Source organism: Teleopsis dalmanni, chromosome 2, assembly GCF_002237135.1.
Source record: "Teleopsis dalmanni isolate 2A chromosome 2, ASM223713v2, whole genome shotgun sequence".
In the NCBI taxonomy this organism is placed as follows: Eukaryota; Metazoa; Arthropoda; class Insecta; order Diptera; family Diopsidae; genus Teleopsis; species Teleopsis dalmanni.
Window position 1 is genome coordinate 222,492,887 of NC_051847.1, and position 19,018 is coordinate 222,511,904.

Consider the following 19,018-nt stretch of genomic DNA (forward strand, 5'->3'; position numbering starts at 1 on the left):
TTGTTTTATTGTTTTATTGCTGCTAGTGGCATATTATTGCTAATGTTGTTGCAATTATGCACAGCAGAAATGACTTATAAGTTTGAATTAATACAAAAGATGAATTGACATAAAATGTTATTAGCCAAGCAAATAAACAAAAGCGTTGAGCGCTCAACACTGAGTACTGAGCACTGAGCGCATAATAAAATGTTGCTGACAACAAACACGAAGGTGGCAATAGCTGCATAGTTGCCTAACTATTGCCGCTAACTAACAACTACAACAACAACAACTACTACTACTACAACAAAAACAGCAGTAGCAGCATCTATGTTTAATAACATTGGAATTGATCACGATATTGTTGTTGCTCATAATGATGATGATGAGCTTGTTGAGGATTATGACGTTGATGCTGATACTGATGCTAATGCTGATGCTGATGCTGATGCTGCTGTTTGTTATGGGTTATATGCATTTTGCCTGACCGAAGTTACTGCATCCAAACGAAAACGAAAGTAAACGTACAACTGTTGCCGTTATGCACTCTCGATCACCTTCTCTTTCATAGATTATTTCATTGTTGTTGCTGGCTGTGTATCTGCACATTGTCAGTTTTAGCTTTTAGTTTTCAGTCTATACTATGATTATTTTCTTTTGTTTGTTTTATAGATATTGCTCTCCCCGCATTTTTAATTTGCCTGTGCGCAAGCGCATTTGTCGTAACACCCCACAGAGGCATGCAACACCTAAAGAAATCAAAAAAAAAAACTTCAAAAAATAATAAATAACTACAGCAACATCAGCAACATAAGCAACAGCAACTGAAACTAAATACACAAAATCTGTAGTCAAAATCAACGATGGCAAACTTAAGACCCTCGCAGTTGCATTTTATCTTTCGACGCGTGCGATTCGCATTTTGTGGCCAAAACGGAAAAATTATTGCGTATCTTACGAAAAACCATAACCATAATCGAGATATATTGCAATCGGAATAAACTTACATTTTGTGGCAAATTCGTACTTAGATATATTTTTTTTTTGATTTTTTGGCTGGAAAATCGGTTGGCACTTGTTTGGCTCATAATTGACAACTTTTATTTCCTACAACAACGGCCCATACTATGTGAACTTGAAAATGTTGTAGTGTTGCTGGTTCGCGCTTTTACTGCTTCCATTGCTGTTGCGCGCTGGTAGTCGTTGCTGCTGCCAGTGGCAATTATGTAATTTTATTGGCTAAGCGCCGTACGAGTTGATTAATGGGCCCGCAAGACTAGCAGGCGTCTAGATACAGTTTACCTGAACCGTACGCAAATATATCATTACTAATTATGAGTTGAGCTACAAAGTCTCAAATCTCAACTACGAATAGCCGCAAGTTTACGTTAATTGCTAATTTGCATACGTCAAAAAAAAAAAAAAAATTCATAGTATTAAAGAAAATGTTTGAAACAATTTTTAAGCAGCAATTAATTTGAAGTGTTGCAATTTTGTGAAAGTAAAACTTCAGTTGAATTGAAAAATTTAAAGTATCTCAAGAAACAATTGGCAAAGCTTAAAACTTAGTTTTATTTGAATTTTCATTGTGCAAATTATTAATGAAAGAAATTAAATTTAATATCATATAATAAAAATGTTCAACTGTCCGAGAATAATAGATTTTTAAATAATAAAAAAGCATGTTTAAAAATGACTTACCTCTTCCACAACACCTCATCACTGTTACTATTAATGTGCATCATTTTGTGCAGTGTAGCCGCAAACCCTAAGCAATATTCTAAAGCAAATCAATTCGCAACAGGTAATACAAAAGTGGTAATAATGAAAGTGTTAATAATATTTTTACGAAAATAACAAAGAAAAATATCTTCAATTCGCAAGCAAAACTACAACTCCGTATACAATTGGCATCAAAAAGTCTACGCAAAAAATAAACTCATTATGGACTGTTAAAGGTTTAAGGGCAGCGATGCTGCCCTCTATTCACCAAGCCAATATTATCCATTGAAAAAAGATAACCAAAAAATTTACGATTTTTGATACCAAGTGCTTCTGCTGCTCTGAGGGCTATAATCAGGAATTTGTGTAATGATGTCTTTTGTAGATTGGTATACCCTAGGCTGTAATCAAAAACTTTTTCGTATGTCATTTCAACGTTTATATTTGTAACATATGCTATCTATCTTAATCTGTGTGATTTGACATATTTCACAATTTTCTATTCATGTAATAATATGAAGAATTCTTTAGTTTAGTTTCCAGGCGTCACACAATATGCATCAAAAATTGTACTTTTATTCTATTATTTCCTTATAACCTCGATTACTTGCAATCGGCAGTTTGCTGCAGTAAAAAAAATTTGATCCACATTGGTTTTTGTCGAGTACCATTCTGTTGCAATCCGATAGCGCAAACAAAATATTTTGAAGAATATCTTATAAGACACATTAGTATGAATAGTTCTCTTAAAAGTCGAGAGAAACCGATTATATGCGATATTATCTGCACATATTACAGCTTTCAGAAGTCATGCCCTCTGATTTATGATATTAATATAATTTCAATTAATAGTTCTTCTAAAATAGTGTCCAATTATTATAAGCAACAATCTTAACAATAACGTTAATAATACTGAACCCTAACCTATATTTAGTGAAAAGCGTTTAGTGTAATACAGAAATTTATATCTACTATGTATAATAAATAATTAAATAGAATTTGATTAACTCAATTAAGTGTCTTAATAACATATAAGTATAATATATGTATATTAACATTTGTAATTACTATATTAGGTTTATATGATTAATTTTAATTGAAATTCAAAAACATCGTGTATGAGAAAAACAATTGCATCTTCTCAAAATTAAACATTCGTCTCAGTTCTTACAATTGTTAAAGAATTTCTGTGTAAATTATTTAAAAACTATCCTAACATTAAGTTTCGTTAAAATTCTTGTACTATTCCGATCTCCAATCACTACTAAATCAAATAGACTTCTATATTACCCTGATGTAAGAAAGGAGAGTAATAAAACAAGACTACTTGTCTAGTTTGTTGATCGCTGAAGCTATCCAAGATCACTGCATCTATTTATCACAGTTTACAAAGTAATAACTCTTTGATAAATTCAATGCATAGTTTCGCTATATTACCGGAAGTACATATTATTAAATGAATTCTGAGAAGGTAAGAAATAAGAAATTGCAAGTGAACTGAGTTCGTTTCTTGATAACCAGTTGCAGTGACCTTATCGCCATCCACTTATTATAGTAATATAATTTGTAATCAAAACGCCATTAACAAAGTTTTATTGGAATTTTATCGGCTGGTTAAACATACATTTAAGATGTAATCAAGTTAATAACTTTAATTTTATGAATATTTAATAGTGCAAGCTATTCATTATTTTCACTAATCAATCACTTTAATTATAGGTGCACTGAAAAACAAGGCAAGTTGTTGAAAAGAGAATTTATTTAGAATATAATAGCTTTTCTTTAGGACACTTTTTTATGTAAGACTATTATAATATGTTATATGAATAAAGTGGTATATTTTATACATATGCATAACATTTTGCATATTTTATACATATACTTATTTTTAAATAGTAATATTTAATTATACACGTGTCAAAAGTTCTTCATATAAGTCAATCATTTTAAAATGTAATATAAACACTTTCAACAAATTGACAATAATTAAATAAATAGTTAGGAAATATATTATAATTAAATATATAATTAAACTTAATATGTATTTAATTTATTTTATGAATTGAAGAATTAGTAAGGTAAAATCAAACACAAAATTTTTTAATAATCACATCATCATCATCGGCAATATACCGCTGTTTCGATCATAGCGTGTAGTAGTTTTTACATCTATACGTGAGCAATCTCCATTCTCTAAGTTCTTATTCCTACCTTTACACCTCTACTTTGACTACCCGGACATTACTTAATATATAATGTGGCACATTACAATAGTTCTAAGTTAAGTGCCATGTCATTTTCGCTAAGTGATATTGGTATCATTCTAGATTATGACTATACCATTGATCTCAGATTCCACTTTATTACTAAAAACTGTGTGTAGTACTTCGTCAAATATTAGCAGCGTGTCCTGCTTAAAACGCAAATTTAATGACAAAAACTTAGTACAAACTCCGCCACTAACCCAGCAACAGATTCGCTTTGCCATTCTTTATGAATTTCGATCTTGAGCAACCTTAAACCTGTGGAAATATTTAACGACTCCCAAATGGCATACGCTGTTAATACACCATTGTTTGTTACTGCCTTGTAGATTCTACATCAGATATATTTCTGTAAAGGACGAATCTTGCAAAGGTCGCACAAACTTTTCCAACTCTGATATAAGCATCGCTTTAGTGAATTCACAGAATTGATGAAGAGACTTGCATGTCATTGCTGTATCAGTACGATAGATTACTTTAACCGAAAGAGGAACATAATGTTCGTTTTGCTTGATTTTTACTTCAAAAATTAAAACTGAAGAGTCCAAAAAATTTGTATTAACCAAATTTTCGACACTTTGTTAATATCAATTTCCTTATTGATATTAAAACATTTGTACTTAAAATACTTAACTATTCAAACTTCCAACACAATCTTTGATTTTCGCTCTTGGACCAATTTTTCTGACATTTTTATTCTCCAATATTTATAGAACCTTGTATTAGAAGTTATAATGTAGTAAGAATAATATCTGCATAATCTTCATATAGATATACTAAACATAATGATGAAAGTATTGTACGAAGAATAAATTAATAAATGCTCATGAAATTAGATTTCCGACTAAGAAACCATCAAATAATTTTGTTGATCATAATTATTTTTTTTAAACTACTAGTTTTAAAATAAATATCTAGAAATTAAGCTTATTATAATTTTATCAATTTCATATAATTCATATTGAGTTAAAAGTGCAAAATAAATCAGAAAATTTTATTTTCACAGAATGCGGAGCGCGCCCGCCAAGACGTGAACCTCGAATTCAAAGAACACCGAAACAACAAGAAGTACAAAACCAACAATCAAATCCCTACAATAACCGAACACCTAGAATTATTGCTGGAGCACCCACAAAGGAAGGACAATTTCCATGGCAAGTATCTTTGGAGTTATTACATCCATCAATGGGTTTTTTAGGTCATTGGTGTGGTGCAGTACTTATACATCCATTTTGGATTTTATCCGCAGCACATTGCGTACACAAGTAAGTCTAAAACTAACCTATACTTTAGTTTTGAAATCCTCTATTTCTACTCATGCATAGTGATTTATTTAATTTGCCCATACCTCCACTTTGGACTGTTGTACTGGGAGAGTATGACCGATATGAAGAATCAGGTTATGAACAACGTATACCAGTTGAAAAAATAGTGCTACATAAGCATTACCATAACTTTTTGCATGATCTTGTTTTGATGAAGCTCTCAATGCCAGCTGATCTCACTAAAACCTCTAATATTCGTCGTATATGTCTACCATTTATTTTTAATGATCATAGTAATGTAGCAAATGATGAAGATTTACAAGCTGAATTTCTTGAAGACCCTTTGGAATTTGGTCTAGCTGAGGTGCCAGAAAAAATGGACAATTTTTTGCGAAGTGTACAAAATATACGTAAACATCGTAATGTTACAATGCCAAGCATGAAAGAACTATTGAGTACTAAGATTTTGAGTCGCCTCAGAAAAACACAATCGCAAAAATCTTTTCGCGGACTATACTTAACACGCAGACGGAATGACAAGCTGATGAAAGTACACGCCAATGATAAGGAATATGAGGGCTTAATCGAACATAAGCATAATATAGATACCGAAGATTACAAGGACTTGCCATTTATCGATTGCGTTGCTACAGGATGGGGCAAATCGAATATGACTGGTGATTTGACTGATACGTTGCTAAAAACTAGTGTACCATTACACAGTAGTGAACGGTAATTAAACGAACTTTATTTTAATCCATTTTTAGAAAATTTCTAAGCTAAAAATTTTTTAAATTTTGCTTTAAGGTGCAAGGAGGCATATGGTAGTTTTGTTAAGATTCATCGCGGCCATTTATGTGCAGGTCAACTCAATGGAAAGGGAGGCACTTGTGTGGTAAGTGTAGTTCATTTCATTCTTTATCTCTAAGTAGTTATGAGAATAACTTTTACAGTTTTGAAGTTGAAACCTAAATCTTATTAATGTTATTGCACATTGCTTATACAGGGTGATTCTGGCGGTCCTTTGCAATGTCGTCTTTCGAAAAATGGTCCCTGGATTTTGGCAGGTATAACTTCATTTGGTTCAGGCTGTGCAATTAAAGGATTTCCAGATGTTTATACCAGAACTTCTTATTATATGAAATGGATACAGGATACAATTGCCTATGAATAGAGACAAAAATAATAATATTCTCTAAGACAGACAGTGCGAGTATAGTTAAGATATTTATAAATGTAGTATTTTTTATTATATTATTTATTTTTTTTAATTGTATACAAAATGTCTTAAAAAAATTTATTAAAGCAATATAAATTATTAATTAGAAATAAAACAAATTATTAAATTCTAAAAACACCACACACTTATACATGTTAGTTTATCTCTTTGCATATGCATGTTTAATCATTTTTACCAAAACTCTTAGGCTTAATGCTTATTTTTTAATATCACAGCTATCATATGCTCTTATACACATTTTGAATCATAAATTAATTATATATTTACAAAAATATTGTAAATACTCGTACTATTTCTAACCCCTATACCATGAAGTCCTCCGCATCCAACTCCTTTTCCAGCGGAAGCATTATCAGTTCGTACTCCGGTTTGCTGCCCATTTGCTGTTTACACAATTGGCCTTTTATGTCCTTTGACTGTTTTAATAGTGGCATAAGGCATACATTTGTCATTTTTGCAGCTTCCACACTTAACGTATGTTCCATGGTCACATTCAAGGAATTCCATGCAGTTGGTAGCCAAATATACAATAGAAGCGATGTGCCAACGAGTGAAACGCCAGCAGTGGTGAATAAAATAATGGCGCCCAGCTGCGCATAGGGAGCTATTTTAAATAAAAGTTGCAGCAGGAATATTATATGCGGAGGCAACGTCTCTATGCCCTATAGAAACAACAACAATTTTAATAAAATTGTTAATAGTCACATATAAATTTGGTAATGTAGTGCAAAATTTGATATCTTAAAACTTTACTAAAATACTTACAATATCAAGCCAAAATATGGGAAGTACAGTATTACGAAACCGTGTCATATCCGAGTTGAACTTTATATCTCCCATTAAAAGATTAACTTGGAAGCGGGAATGCACTCGCATCGGAATGCCAAGTTGCTACAAAAAGATGTACATGTAAAAGTTATATTTACCATATTAAACTGTGTTTTGCTTGGGAAAATTTCAACAATTTAAGACATAAAGTTAAAGTTCAATTGCAATAAGACTTAAAAAAATATATTTATAAATTTAAGATATATATGTTATAGTGTAGAGGATAATAAATCACTTACCGGTTGTATCGCGATTTCAGTCCCATGTTTTGCTTCAATTGGGTACAGTCCTTCAATTTCATCCAAAAGGCTAGGATCAGCATTAAAGAAATGAGGAAATGATAATGCCAGTGGAATATCTGTATTATCATAATATTAAAAAATTTAAATATGTTTAAATCATCTTAACTTAGTAGAGCAGTAACAGAATTAATAGTTTTTGATAGTCTTATGCAGTACGATTCAAATACGAATCGTCTAAATTTAGTAACTTTTTCAACTACGCTTTATGATAATACAACTTGATTCTTGAAAAATCCGGTTTTAAATAGAAATTATTATATGAATAACCATAAACGGCACGTCTAGTCAGTGTTAAACATCATTTAGTTACTCTAGCTAGTATCTGAAGAACCAGAACTATCGACATATAACCAGTGTTTCCACGTAGTCGAAAAATTATTCAGAATTGCAGTTTACCCATGTCTAGTTTTTTAATTATCTGAATATAGTCAGTATATACAGCTATCTAAGTAAAAATAGAAGCAAATGAACAACATTGAATATTGCGGCACACTCCACTTAATTTAAGATACTTATTAATTCCATATTCAGTATACTTATTAATTCCATATTCTGCAGACCACATCTTACAATAATATATATTTATACAATACACATTTTCATAGAACTTTCTATTGATTTCTATATAAATACTGACTAATAAATTAACTGTAATGTCTAATAGGTAATGTACTTACTGTAGTAACAAGGAGTAATGTTGCCCAAACCTCTTTTAAGGCATTTATTTTCCTGACAAAAACAAGCAGTATCCGGATCGTTTATATTTGTTTCAAATGCATTATCTGGCAATTTGAAATTAAGCACATCGATCCCATTAAATTTTCCAGGATGTGAATATGTAATCGGCAAAGTTTTGCAGAATGCCTTGCGATAGACACGAAAAGTTTCGCCTGCGCTAATATTACGTGGAAATAGGGTGCCATCATAAGCGCCATTAAGTGTATTACACGCCGTGTTGCTTTTACTAATAATGTTAAAAAATAATTAAATATATAGTTATCCTTGAAAATGTATCAAATCTATTCCACTTACTTATTAGTGTCACTGAAACCCCATATTCCAATGCCTTTTTTACCATTCCAAGATTCTATTGAATAGTCCCGAAATTCTTCTTTAATCTCATTTGAATTTGATTTTTTTTTATCTGGCAGTCGAATAGTTATTAAATTATCGCCTTCATCAAACATCTGAAATTGCACAAGGCATCGGTAAGAGGAATTCAATTGCTTTAACATTTCTACCATGTATATACTATGTGGTTCTAATAATTCAAAATATATTAGTAATACACTAAAATAATTTTTGCATAATAGAATAACTAGAATTACTTTAATAAAACAATCTTTATTATGATATGATGTTGTCGATGATGTTGCTAATGAATTTACTTTGAGTGGAAACTTTTTTTATTTCATTTAATTTATTTATTCAATTCAATCCGTATCTTTTGCGAATCGAACGATGCTACCTCACGATTGCATGATCCATCACCTACGTCTCAACCCCTACCACTATGTCCTTTGACGTCTTGCTAGCCATGTGCTTTAAACCCCCCAATAACTTATATTATACTTTGATTAAAAGCATGGTCCATACATAGAAATAGATGCATACTATCTATTTCTATGATGTACACATAAATATATATACTTCATATAATTCAATATAAGATATGTTTCATATAAAATAAAGTATTTTAATATATTCACAAATTTATTTTCACTTACACGATCTAGTAGGCCAAAACGTTCAAAGTTTATAAAACTTGGCACAATTTTAGACGCCATATTAACCATCGGATCATCATAGCCCCATAAGTATTCATTTACAGAGATATCTAATATTGACTTCGCATTGAATTGTTTCGTTAATACTCTTAAACCAAAAGCTGCGAAGCCAGATATGCTCGATATAGCTGATGTAACACCCATATATGGTATATTTGGTGCAACAATACGATCTACTTCTGGATCACCAACTGAATATTCTGGTATAAACTTAACGTGACGTTTTGGTAAGTAGCTAAGCGTATTATTATCATGGAACGAAGCATTAACATTTTCCAGAAACTCTTGATAAACATATGGTCCAATCTCTTGCAGTTTCAATTTTTTATCAATGCCAAGCTTAAACTCTTCCAGATTTGTTATGTTGAATATATAAACCTTAAGTAAAACTTCCAATGGTGGTTTAATCCAAAAACTATATAATAACGAACCAGTTCTCATGGCCAATTGCTAAATAGTGAAAAATTCATGTAATTTAGATTGCAAGGAAAACAAAAAAAAAACAAAAAACATAAAATAAGCAAATAAGATAATAAATTCCCACTTACCGAATCTACAATCATTTGCACAGGATCATTAAGAATAATTAATGTCGAAGCGAAGAGAAGAACAACGCCAATGGTAGCAAACTTGATTATATCTGTAAAAGTATCAAAAACCCAAAAAAATATATTAAAATTAAATTAATTTAAACATCTGAGAACAAAAGGGCAATAATCAATATATTCAATGAACCACAGACATATATAAGGCAAATACTGTAAGCAGTTTCCGGTTACAAGTGAATGTATGCCGAATTGTTGTTGTTTGGGTTATTTGGACCTTGACTTTAACACGAAAAAGCCACAGAATTTGCTTAAACGAGTATGTGCAGGCAGATAGCATAGTTCAATGAACGTCCTTTTTTCGACTACTTCCAGCTAATTATTGTGAAGCGTTCAGTTCAAGAAGATCATATTGAAGCGATTAAGGTATTGCTAACAATCATTTTCTATATCTATATACATACTTATGTTTAACTAAACATTTTTTTCATTACTACATTAAATAATTAATATAAGAGATTTAACAAATTGAACAAATTGCACAAAAAACAGTAATTTTATAACAAAAGCAATGTAATCCGTAAGCCGTAAGCCGTAAGCATATTAATAAAACAAATAAATAAAAACCAATAACAAAAACAATAACAAAAGCAAAAGCAAAAACGATGAAGACAGCAGCAGTAACAACAACATCTGCATGATTAAAGGCAGCGTAGCATCAGCTTCAGCTTCAGCTGTTAAGCGCAGATCAATGAACCAAAGACAACATAAATAAGCAAATAAAAAGGCTAAATAAAATATCTGTTGTAAAATATTCATAAAACAAAAACAAAAACAAAAACGCCAACAACATAAACGCATTAACTGCGAAATTGTTTACAATAACTATAATATAAAGAGAATCAATGAATATTATGAATGAATAGAAACAATAACAAATTAGCACTACATCTAAAATTTTGTTAAAAATTGAGTTCACATAAATTGAAGTGTCTTCCTTGAAAAAGCTACTTTCAAATAAATAACATTGCAACAGCAATAGCCAATAGCAGCAGAACTAACATAATATGCTTACTGTTAACAATGAACCACATTGATACCAATAACAACAACACGTTATGTTAACATACATGTTAAGCTTATTATGACAATAAAAGCTAAAATATCCCACAAAAATCAAAATAATTTCCTAATAAATATTTTCTTGATTTCAATAGCAATCAATTAAGTGAAGCAAGAAAAAAGATTTACCCACAAAAAAATTTGAATCGTTTTCATGTGAGTATTTATTTTTTTTTATTTTTATTTAAAACAAAATTTTTCATTCAAAGTTTTTGGCATCTTTACGAGTGCATAATTTCATTGAATTCACCGTCAACTGTGCTGCAATAATCTTAAGCACAGCTTGACTATAACGATTATGCAAGTTTCAATGCAACTCTCAGACAACAACAAAAGTAAGAGCTTGGCTTAAACAGAAACTCAACAAGTTGTTAAAACAAATAAAATATAAAAACTCAAAAACTCAAAAACTTCATTGTATGAGTGAAGTTCAAGTTCGCCAGATTTTTTTTTTTTGCTTTTATTTATATTAAATATTTGCCGGTTTGTATTATTATTTTTTTTTTCATAAATATTAGTTGAAAATGAAATTTCCAATTAAAACTGAATAAATATTGTATCTCATAATTAAAGTAGAGGTTGTATGAATTCCAAATTAAATTCTTAAGCAATATGTCAGTAGTAGCTTGACCCAGTTTAGCCATAAACACTGCCGCAAGCCAACATCTCATCTCATACATTTTAAGTGTTAATCATGCGCTGAGTTGTGGTAAAAAAAAACAACCGTACGAAACACCAAAAAAAATTATGAAAACGCAACAAAATACAACATATTTTATTATCAATTAAGCAAAGTGAATAAATGTGTATGTTGGTGTGTGTGTGTGTGTGTGTGTTCAGTCTTCTTTAATGCGATGGCGTTCGCGTTCACAGACGCGTATATCAAGCGATACGGCGATCAATCGATCTTGCGAACACCTTCGATTTCTTCCGGTAACTCAGTCTAGTGTGCAAGAAAAGCAGATAAAAAATACCAGAAAGCAATAAATGTTTTGAATCGGCTTAATAAACGTCATCGTAAATAAAAATAAACAAATTTCAAGTTGAGAAAAATATACATACATATAATGTAAGGCAATAAAAAATTGCATAAATTAAATTCAAACAAAATGCATTATGCGATCTGTTTATCTATTTATTTATGCACTATAAGCAAAGCGAACAAATATTATCGCTGAATTTCTTATACACTAATATATTACTTCACTAATTATATCTCATATCTCTTTTATGAATATTTGTATTTTTATGCAAAATTAAACGCCAGTTTGTGATATATAATTTTTATTTTAAACAAAAAGCTATTTTATTAATCTAAACATATGTAAATTTCATGATTTTATTATTATTTAAATATGTATAACTTTTGACCGTAACAAATATCTCTAAATATAAGTATCAAATGATTGATGGAATATTAATACTTACAGCTAATTAATTTAAAACATAACTATTTTGAACTCTGTTCATATATTTTAAATTGTTAGAAAATATAATACAGGGCATTTACTGATAATTATAATCGATGTTATCATCATCTATAGCTATACAGTCCATGTTGAATCTAAACGTACGACATTCCTCCTTCCCTTCCTTCTTCCCTATTTTTGGTTTTTATCTATTTTTGGCTGAAATTTACTTCTTTCACATCCTGTCGGATACTGTCATTCCATCTCTTTCTCGGTCTTCCTTTTCAAAGATTCTGGCTGCTGCTCTTTGTTCTGACATCCAAACAACGTATCCTATCCATTTCAAGCGTTGGTTTTTAATGTGTCACCATTTTGATTATTGGGTCACCTTCCATCGGTTGATCGAGTTCATCATTATATGGTATCTTATTTGATATTTTCCGTTTTCTTGGACTCCCCCAAATATTTTTCTCATAATTCTTCTTTCAAATACCGCCAGTTTGTTTGCTTCGGCATTATTTACTTTCTAGGTTTCACTCCCATAAGTGACTACCGGCCATATAACTGTTTATATAACAAGATTTTCGTTTTTCTCGATATATTTTTAGATGTCATAAGTTTTCTTAAACTGTCGAAGTACCTGTTTCCAGCTTGTATTCTATCGTGGATATTCAACATTTTGTGTTACTCTCGTTTAACGTTGTTCCCAAATATTTAAAGCTGTTCACGCCTTCAAATTCATATGTACCGATTTTAATAACGTCTAATGTTACTTTATTCGACGATATAATCGTGTAATTTGTTTTATTCCAATTGACATGCTCACCCATCCTTTTGACTTCTGATTCAATTTTTTTGAAATACCTAACTCATGCTTCTTGTGTTTCGTGCGATTAAAACTAAGTCATCAGCATAACCATATAATTGAGTCGAAGGATTTATGATTATATTTCTATTATATATCAGTGGCATAGACAAAAAGACGAAGAAAAATGGCTACAATCGTTTAGCAACACCATTGATATTGGACCAATATCAATGGATGTATATTCTCTGAAGGATATGTGGAACATAAATATAACTAATAATATACTATATAATATGCCTAGTATTACTATATAATAATACTATATAATATAGTTTTATTAACAAACTTGAATTGAAATGTAAAATATTACATGTACTATAAGTTGTAAGAATAAATTTTCGATAGAAACACTTAAACATTTTTTAATACTCTCTCCAGAATAAGTTAGATTTTAAGAAAGTTTCTACTTTGTGCAAAGCTTAGAAATAAATATTTAAATATAAGTATTTAACACACTGATACTGACACTGACACAGACAAATGTCACATAGCAAAACAAACAATACAATTTGACTGCAACATTTCCTATATAATTTTAAATAAGAATGTCATATTTTAAATAATTGTCGTATTCATTGTAATATTTCTATTTGACACTGTGCTTTGCGTATTTTCAAATTATGAATATTAGAATTCTAGATTCATTTACATTAAGAAATCTTACAAATTTTATAAATACATAACAGTTAGTCTGACACTTAGCAACAAACTTTAAAGAAATCTACAATCATTAATACTAACAAAGGTTAGTAGTTCATCAAAGCTTTTTTCTAGTTTAATTTGCAATTGAAAACGTTGTATGATCACGTTATATCGGAATAAGATACTTTTGGCTATCTTAACAATTTAGTTCTGTACCATCTTACAATCTTAGCCAAGAGTTTGATTACAAATTCTTAGAAAATCACTCAACAATAACCGTATCAAAATAACATGTAGTCTAGATATTTTATAGACTTTGAGATGGATGATATGAGAATAATGTGTTTCACAAAGTGTGTATAGATTGTCAGTATCTTAAATTAATATAATAATACATGTTATTTTCACATTACAATCAATAGTTCATAAAACGTCAAGCCTTTTATTTATTTCATTGAGGAATTTCGATTATTCAACAAAATTATCACAAATTATATCAATTAGGTAAAACGCCACCCATCCTTTTCCAAAGATAATTCACTTTAATGACCACGTCCATGTTATCCACTTTAGTCATGCTATTTATTAAAATCACTTGAATGAGTTAAGTCGCGTGTAAAATTTATATTCAAATCTTTTAAACAATTTTATTATCTATTATTGTTTCAATGAAAGTTTAAAAAAGTTTTGTGACTTAATAAATTTTCGAAGATGGGCACTCATTCAACGTAGCTGCAATATTTTAACGAATTATATTAAATAATATTATGAGTGTTAGTTGTTAGTTCTATAAAAAAAACATGTTAATTTGATTTCATTAAAAAAAACTACACCTTCGGGTTTTCATGGGAAATCTACGAAGATGGTCAATGAGAATTTATTATAAAAAAAGAAAAGATTGAGATTCATATATTGTTAGATTTTAATTTATAAACCTCAAATGCGGTTACAAAACAATATTGATTGGTAATGACTTAAGTTATACTAATTACTGTTGAGCAATAAAATTAAAGCAAAAGCAAAGAAATCCACTAAATTCAACACCTCTTCCAATAGGTCAATCAATTTCTGAAAGAATTTGCAAGCGTTACTATGTCAAGGACATTTATTTCATAAAATTTTTTATTTCTCATACTCTTATGTTAAATATTTAGTACATACAAGTTTTCAAATATTTATATATAACATACATACATCTAATCGTCTGTAAATCTTTAACTCTTTTTTGCGGTATTTTACAAATCAATATAAACTTTTCAAATCTTAACTGTTTCTTAATTGTATTTAAGAATTGAATTGTAGTTAAAATTTTAATTTCAACTGAATTGCATATATTTTATGTTAGTTTATGTATACTACAAAACTAAAATTTTACTATAAAATCTTAAAGAAAATCATCGCATTTATGCAAGTTTATTTTAAATTTATTAATTAATTATTATTAGTAATCCGACAACTGTGGCATATACAGAAATGTATGAAAAATATCACAGTTAAGTTTATTTAAAATTTATTTTTATGTAGAAATATTACATAATTTTGAATTAAGCTTCACTTAAATAAATAACCGAAGAATTAAGGCTGTGATTAAGATTCACAAATATCACATACAGTGAAGTGACAGAATGTTTATTTAATTAAAATAATTAATTAATTGCTTGAGTAATAGTTTTATTTATAACTACTTTGAATTATTTTTTTTAAATATAAATGATAACTAATATATCCTTCGCCTCTAACTATTATTTGTTTTTCACTTATCTTATATCAAGAATTAAGCAATGTATCTCATCCTTTTGAATTTTAAGGTCACATTTTAATCTGCTGGATAAAAAAAATAATTGGAGCTACATATGACCTAATTAATCAATTATCATTTAAAACAATTAATTAAAATAAATAATTAAATAATTAATTCACAAAAGTATTATGTTTATCATACTACAATGATATGAAAATAATATTTTTCAAATTTTATTTACTAAAAAATGTTACTTTAAAAAAATAACGTGTATGTTCGCTTCACAATTTAACTATATATATGTACATATTATATAAATATTCAGTGTTTGAAGAATATGATATTTTTTGTTTCTAATACTATCTGACTATAACTTTTTTAAGTTAAATCTACTGTTGAAGTTACCCACTTAAACAAATGGTGCCGATCTTCTCACAACTTCATATTGTTATATACTATCCTTTATATGTTCTTGTCTAATTTTAAAGTATACTTAAAGGTATTCATTCAAATCTTTCAAAGATTATTACAACACTTTTCCGACTTCTGTTTTTTCAAGTTTCACTCAATTTATTAGAGATGCTTCATATATATTACACATCATAATATAATAATGAGATTTGTTAATAAAAATCTCAATTTCTACCAAAACCTTTTCCTTTATTTTTATTCTTATTTCCTAAAATTTCCATATCGTACTGCTCTTACCTAAAGCGCTGTCTATATCCTTATTTTTAGTGATGTTAATTAGCACTTTATGTATTTTTACGACTTAAATTGAACACTAAAAACATTTGTGAGTACACTTTGTTATCGATTCGTCTCCTTAATTTTATTTTATTATAAATGAAATATATTCGGAGATAAATCCACTTTGTATTAAGAACATTTTCAATGTCTGTTTTAATTACTTTAATAAATGTTAATAAGATATTTTTCTTTTATATTTACCGATTAATTTTATTTATTAAATTTACTACTCTTTAAAAAAAATAAAATAATTATTTAATAAAAATGAATAATAAATATATCGTTAAAAATTACTGAAATACTTTTAATTATTATAATAATTAAAGTATATATATTAACTATTAATTATCGTATGCTTAAATAATTAATTTAAAAACTATCCTTTTATTAAAGATTGCTGAAAACTGATTTTTAAGATACTAATTAACTGACAATTTGTCTATCAGTTATAAAAATTTAGTTTTAAAACTCAAATAAAAATGAAGTGAACTAATATATATATATATTTGATGGAAACCAAGCTAGACATGTCCCAAAACTAAGATACATACTATTTAGGAATAACTTATAGAATAATGCTAGTTTAAGACCATACCGATTGATACCGAATAATTTAAGAAATCATTACAAAATATAGATCTAAAAAATATCTAAGTCAAATAATTAAATTTCTTTAGTTATACTTTGAAGAGATTTTAGTTCCGTTTAAATATGGTTAAAAATAAATTATTTTATTTTAATACATGTTAAAACATTCTCTCCAATACTTTTCCCCTGGTAGATACTTGAATCATATAAAGTTTAATTGCAGGTTGATTTTTAATAGTTCAAAGGTTCTTTAATTGCAAGTACCTGGGGTTTCGGTGTAACTGCTACCTTAGCAATAAAATTTTAAAATTATTTAAGCCTCCAAATTTGCATTGTACATGTATGATTCTTCAAGTATATTCAACTTAACATTGATATTGAGGCATTCATATAACGCTTCAGCTTTTGAAAACATAGTCTAACCACATGAAGGTTAAGGTTAACATTTTTTCCACAAAATATTGTTTTAAATTAACTTTCAAGACACTTTACACTGCCAGGTTTTACTTTAAGCAAACCCTAAGGTAAAATAACTAATAACCCAGAAAGGGCTTTGTTTTTGCACAAGTTAACCTAACAGTATGCAATGACTAATTATTTACATTTCAAACTGAAGCGAAAGTATCTTCTATTCTTAAACTATATTTTAAATATAACTTTTATTTATCAGTATTCATATTTATAAATACAATTTAATGGGGAATAACCATACTAAAACAAAATAGCCACGTGAACACTACATCAGTTCTAAATATGTTACTGAGTAAGTTGTTATATATTCCGGTGTTGTGTAAAGGATTTTTATAACACTAGTCTAGCATTATAACTTTACAATGTATCTTTTTTAATATCTTTCCTAATTAAATTTGTGTACATTTTTAATGACAAACTTATACTTAATTAGTTTCAAACGATATTGTTTACTTACCGTACTAATTTGTTATTTATTACTTTACAATTACAGAAAATTACATGTTAAAGAACAAAATTTAGTAAATTTTAAAAGAAATTGTAATAAATCACAGCGTATAAGTAAACAAATTTCTTACGAATACTTGTACAGTACGAATACTCTTGTGAAATTTTTTATAAATATCGTTCTAAGTTGGTTTGAATATCGATAAATATTGGTTCAACTAAATAACGGAAAAGTAGCCCCTCATTCTAAGCAGTTTCCTTAAACATATTCGTATTTTCAATGTTTGTATTTATTATTATATCCCAACAACTACAAGATAAACAATAATTTTAGATTCTAAGATGTAAGATGTTCTAAGATGACTTGAATATCGATAGATATTGGTTCATCTAAATAAGGGAAAAGTAGACCCCCATTATCTGATGTTTAGCATATAATCTTTTTAAGCCTAAACAGTTTCCTTAAACATATTCGTATTTTCAACGTTTGTATTTATTATTATATCCCAACAAATACAAGATAAACAATAATTTTAGGTTCTTAGATCTAAGATATTCTAAGATGATTTGAATATCGATAGATTTTGGTTCAACTAAATAAGGGAAAAGTAGAGACCCCCATTATCCGATGTTTAGCATAGAACCTTTTTAAGCCTAAACAGTTTCCTTAAACGTGTTCGTATTTTCATTGCATTTTCATAGTATTTATTAATTTAACTCAACAATTTCAACAACTTCAAGATAAACAATAATTTTAGGTTTGCCTAACCTTGACATTGATCTGTTGACATTATTACTATACGTTTTCATTTTTAAATACTAATTAAATATAATTGAATTAATTTTAATTTTATTTATTTGAATTTTGTTTTTTAATTAAAAGATTTTTCACAGATTCAATGTTACAAAAAGCAAAGTTCAGAGAAACTAAAACTTAAGTATTAACGTATATAATTTAGTTTACTTACTCGAATTTTTTGCATTATTTGCTGTAAACAACTTCATTTTCTTAAGTTGTTAATTTATAGTTTATTATGAATAAATT

General features: G+C 28.7%; 2 protein-coding genes across 2 annotated transcripts; one reads left to right on the forward strand and one right to left on the reverse strand.

The window, feature by feature from the left end:
- The first annotated feature begins 312 nt into the window (after positions 1–312).
- LOC119676812 lies at positions 313–6,407 on the forward strand. Its single transcript, XM_038088070.1, has 6 exons — positions 313–500; positions 3,424–3,440; positions 4,975–5,233; positions 5,294–5,965; positions 6,041–6,128; positions 6,240–6,407. The coding sequence occupies exons 1-6, from the start codon at positions 313–315 to the stop codon at positions 6,405–6,407; spliced, it is 1,392 nt and encodes a 463-aa protein (XP_037943998.1).
- A 187-nt stretch (positions 6,408–6,594) lies between these two features.
- On the reverse strand, positions 6,595–19,017 carry LOC119681662 (scavenger receptor class B member 1-like). The gene is made up of 8 exons (XM_038094920.1): positions 18,942–19,017; positions 9,939–10,030; positions 9,331–9,840; positions 8,636–8,790; positions 8,281–8,567; positions 7,541–7,659; positions 7,239–7,364; positions 6,595–7,135 (listed from the first exon to the last, which is right to left on the reverse strand). The coding sequence occupies exons 1-8, from the start codon at positions 18,976–18,978 to the stop codon at positions 6,776–6,778; spliced, it is 1,686 nt and encodes a 561-aa protein (XP_037950848.1). The 5' UTR covers positions 18,979–19,017; the 3' UTR covers positions 6,595–6,775.
- Position 19,018: the final 1 nt, after the last annotated feature.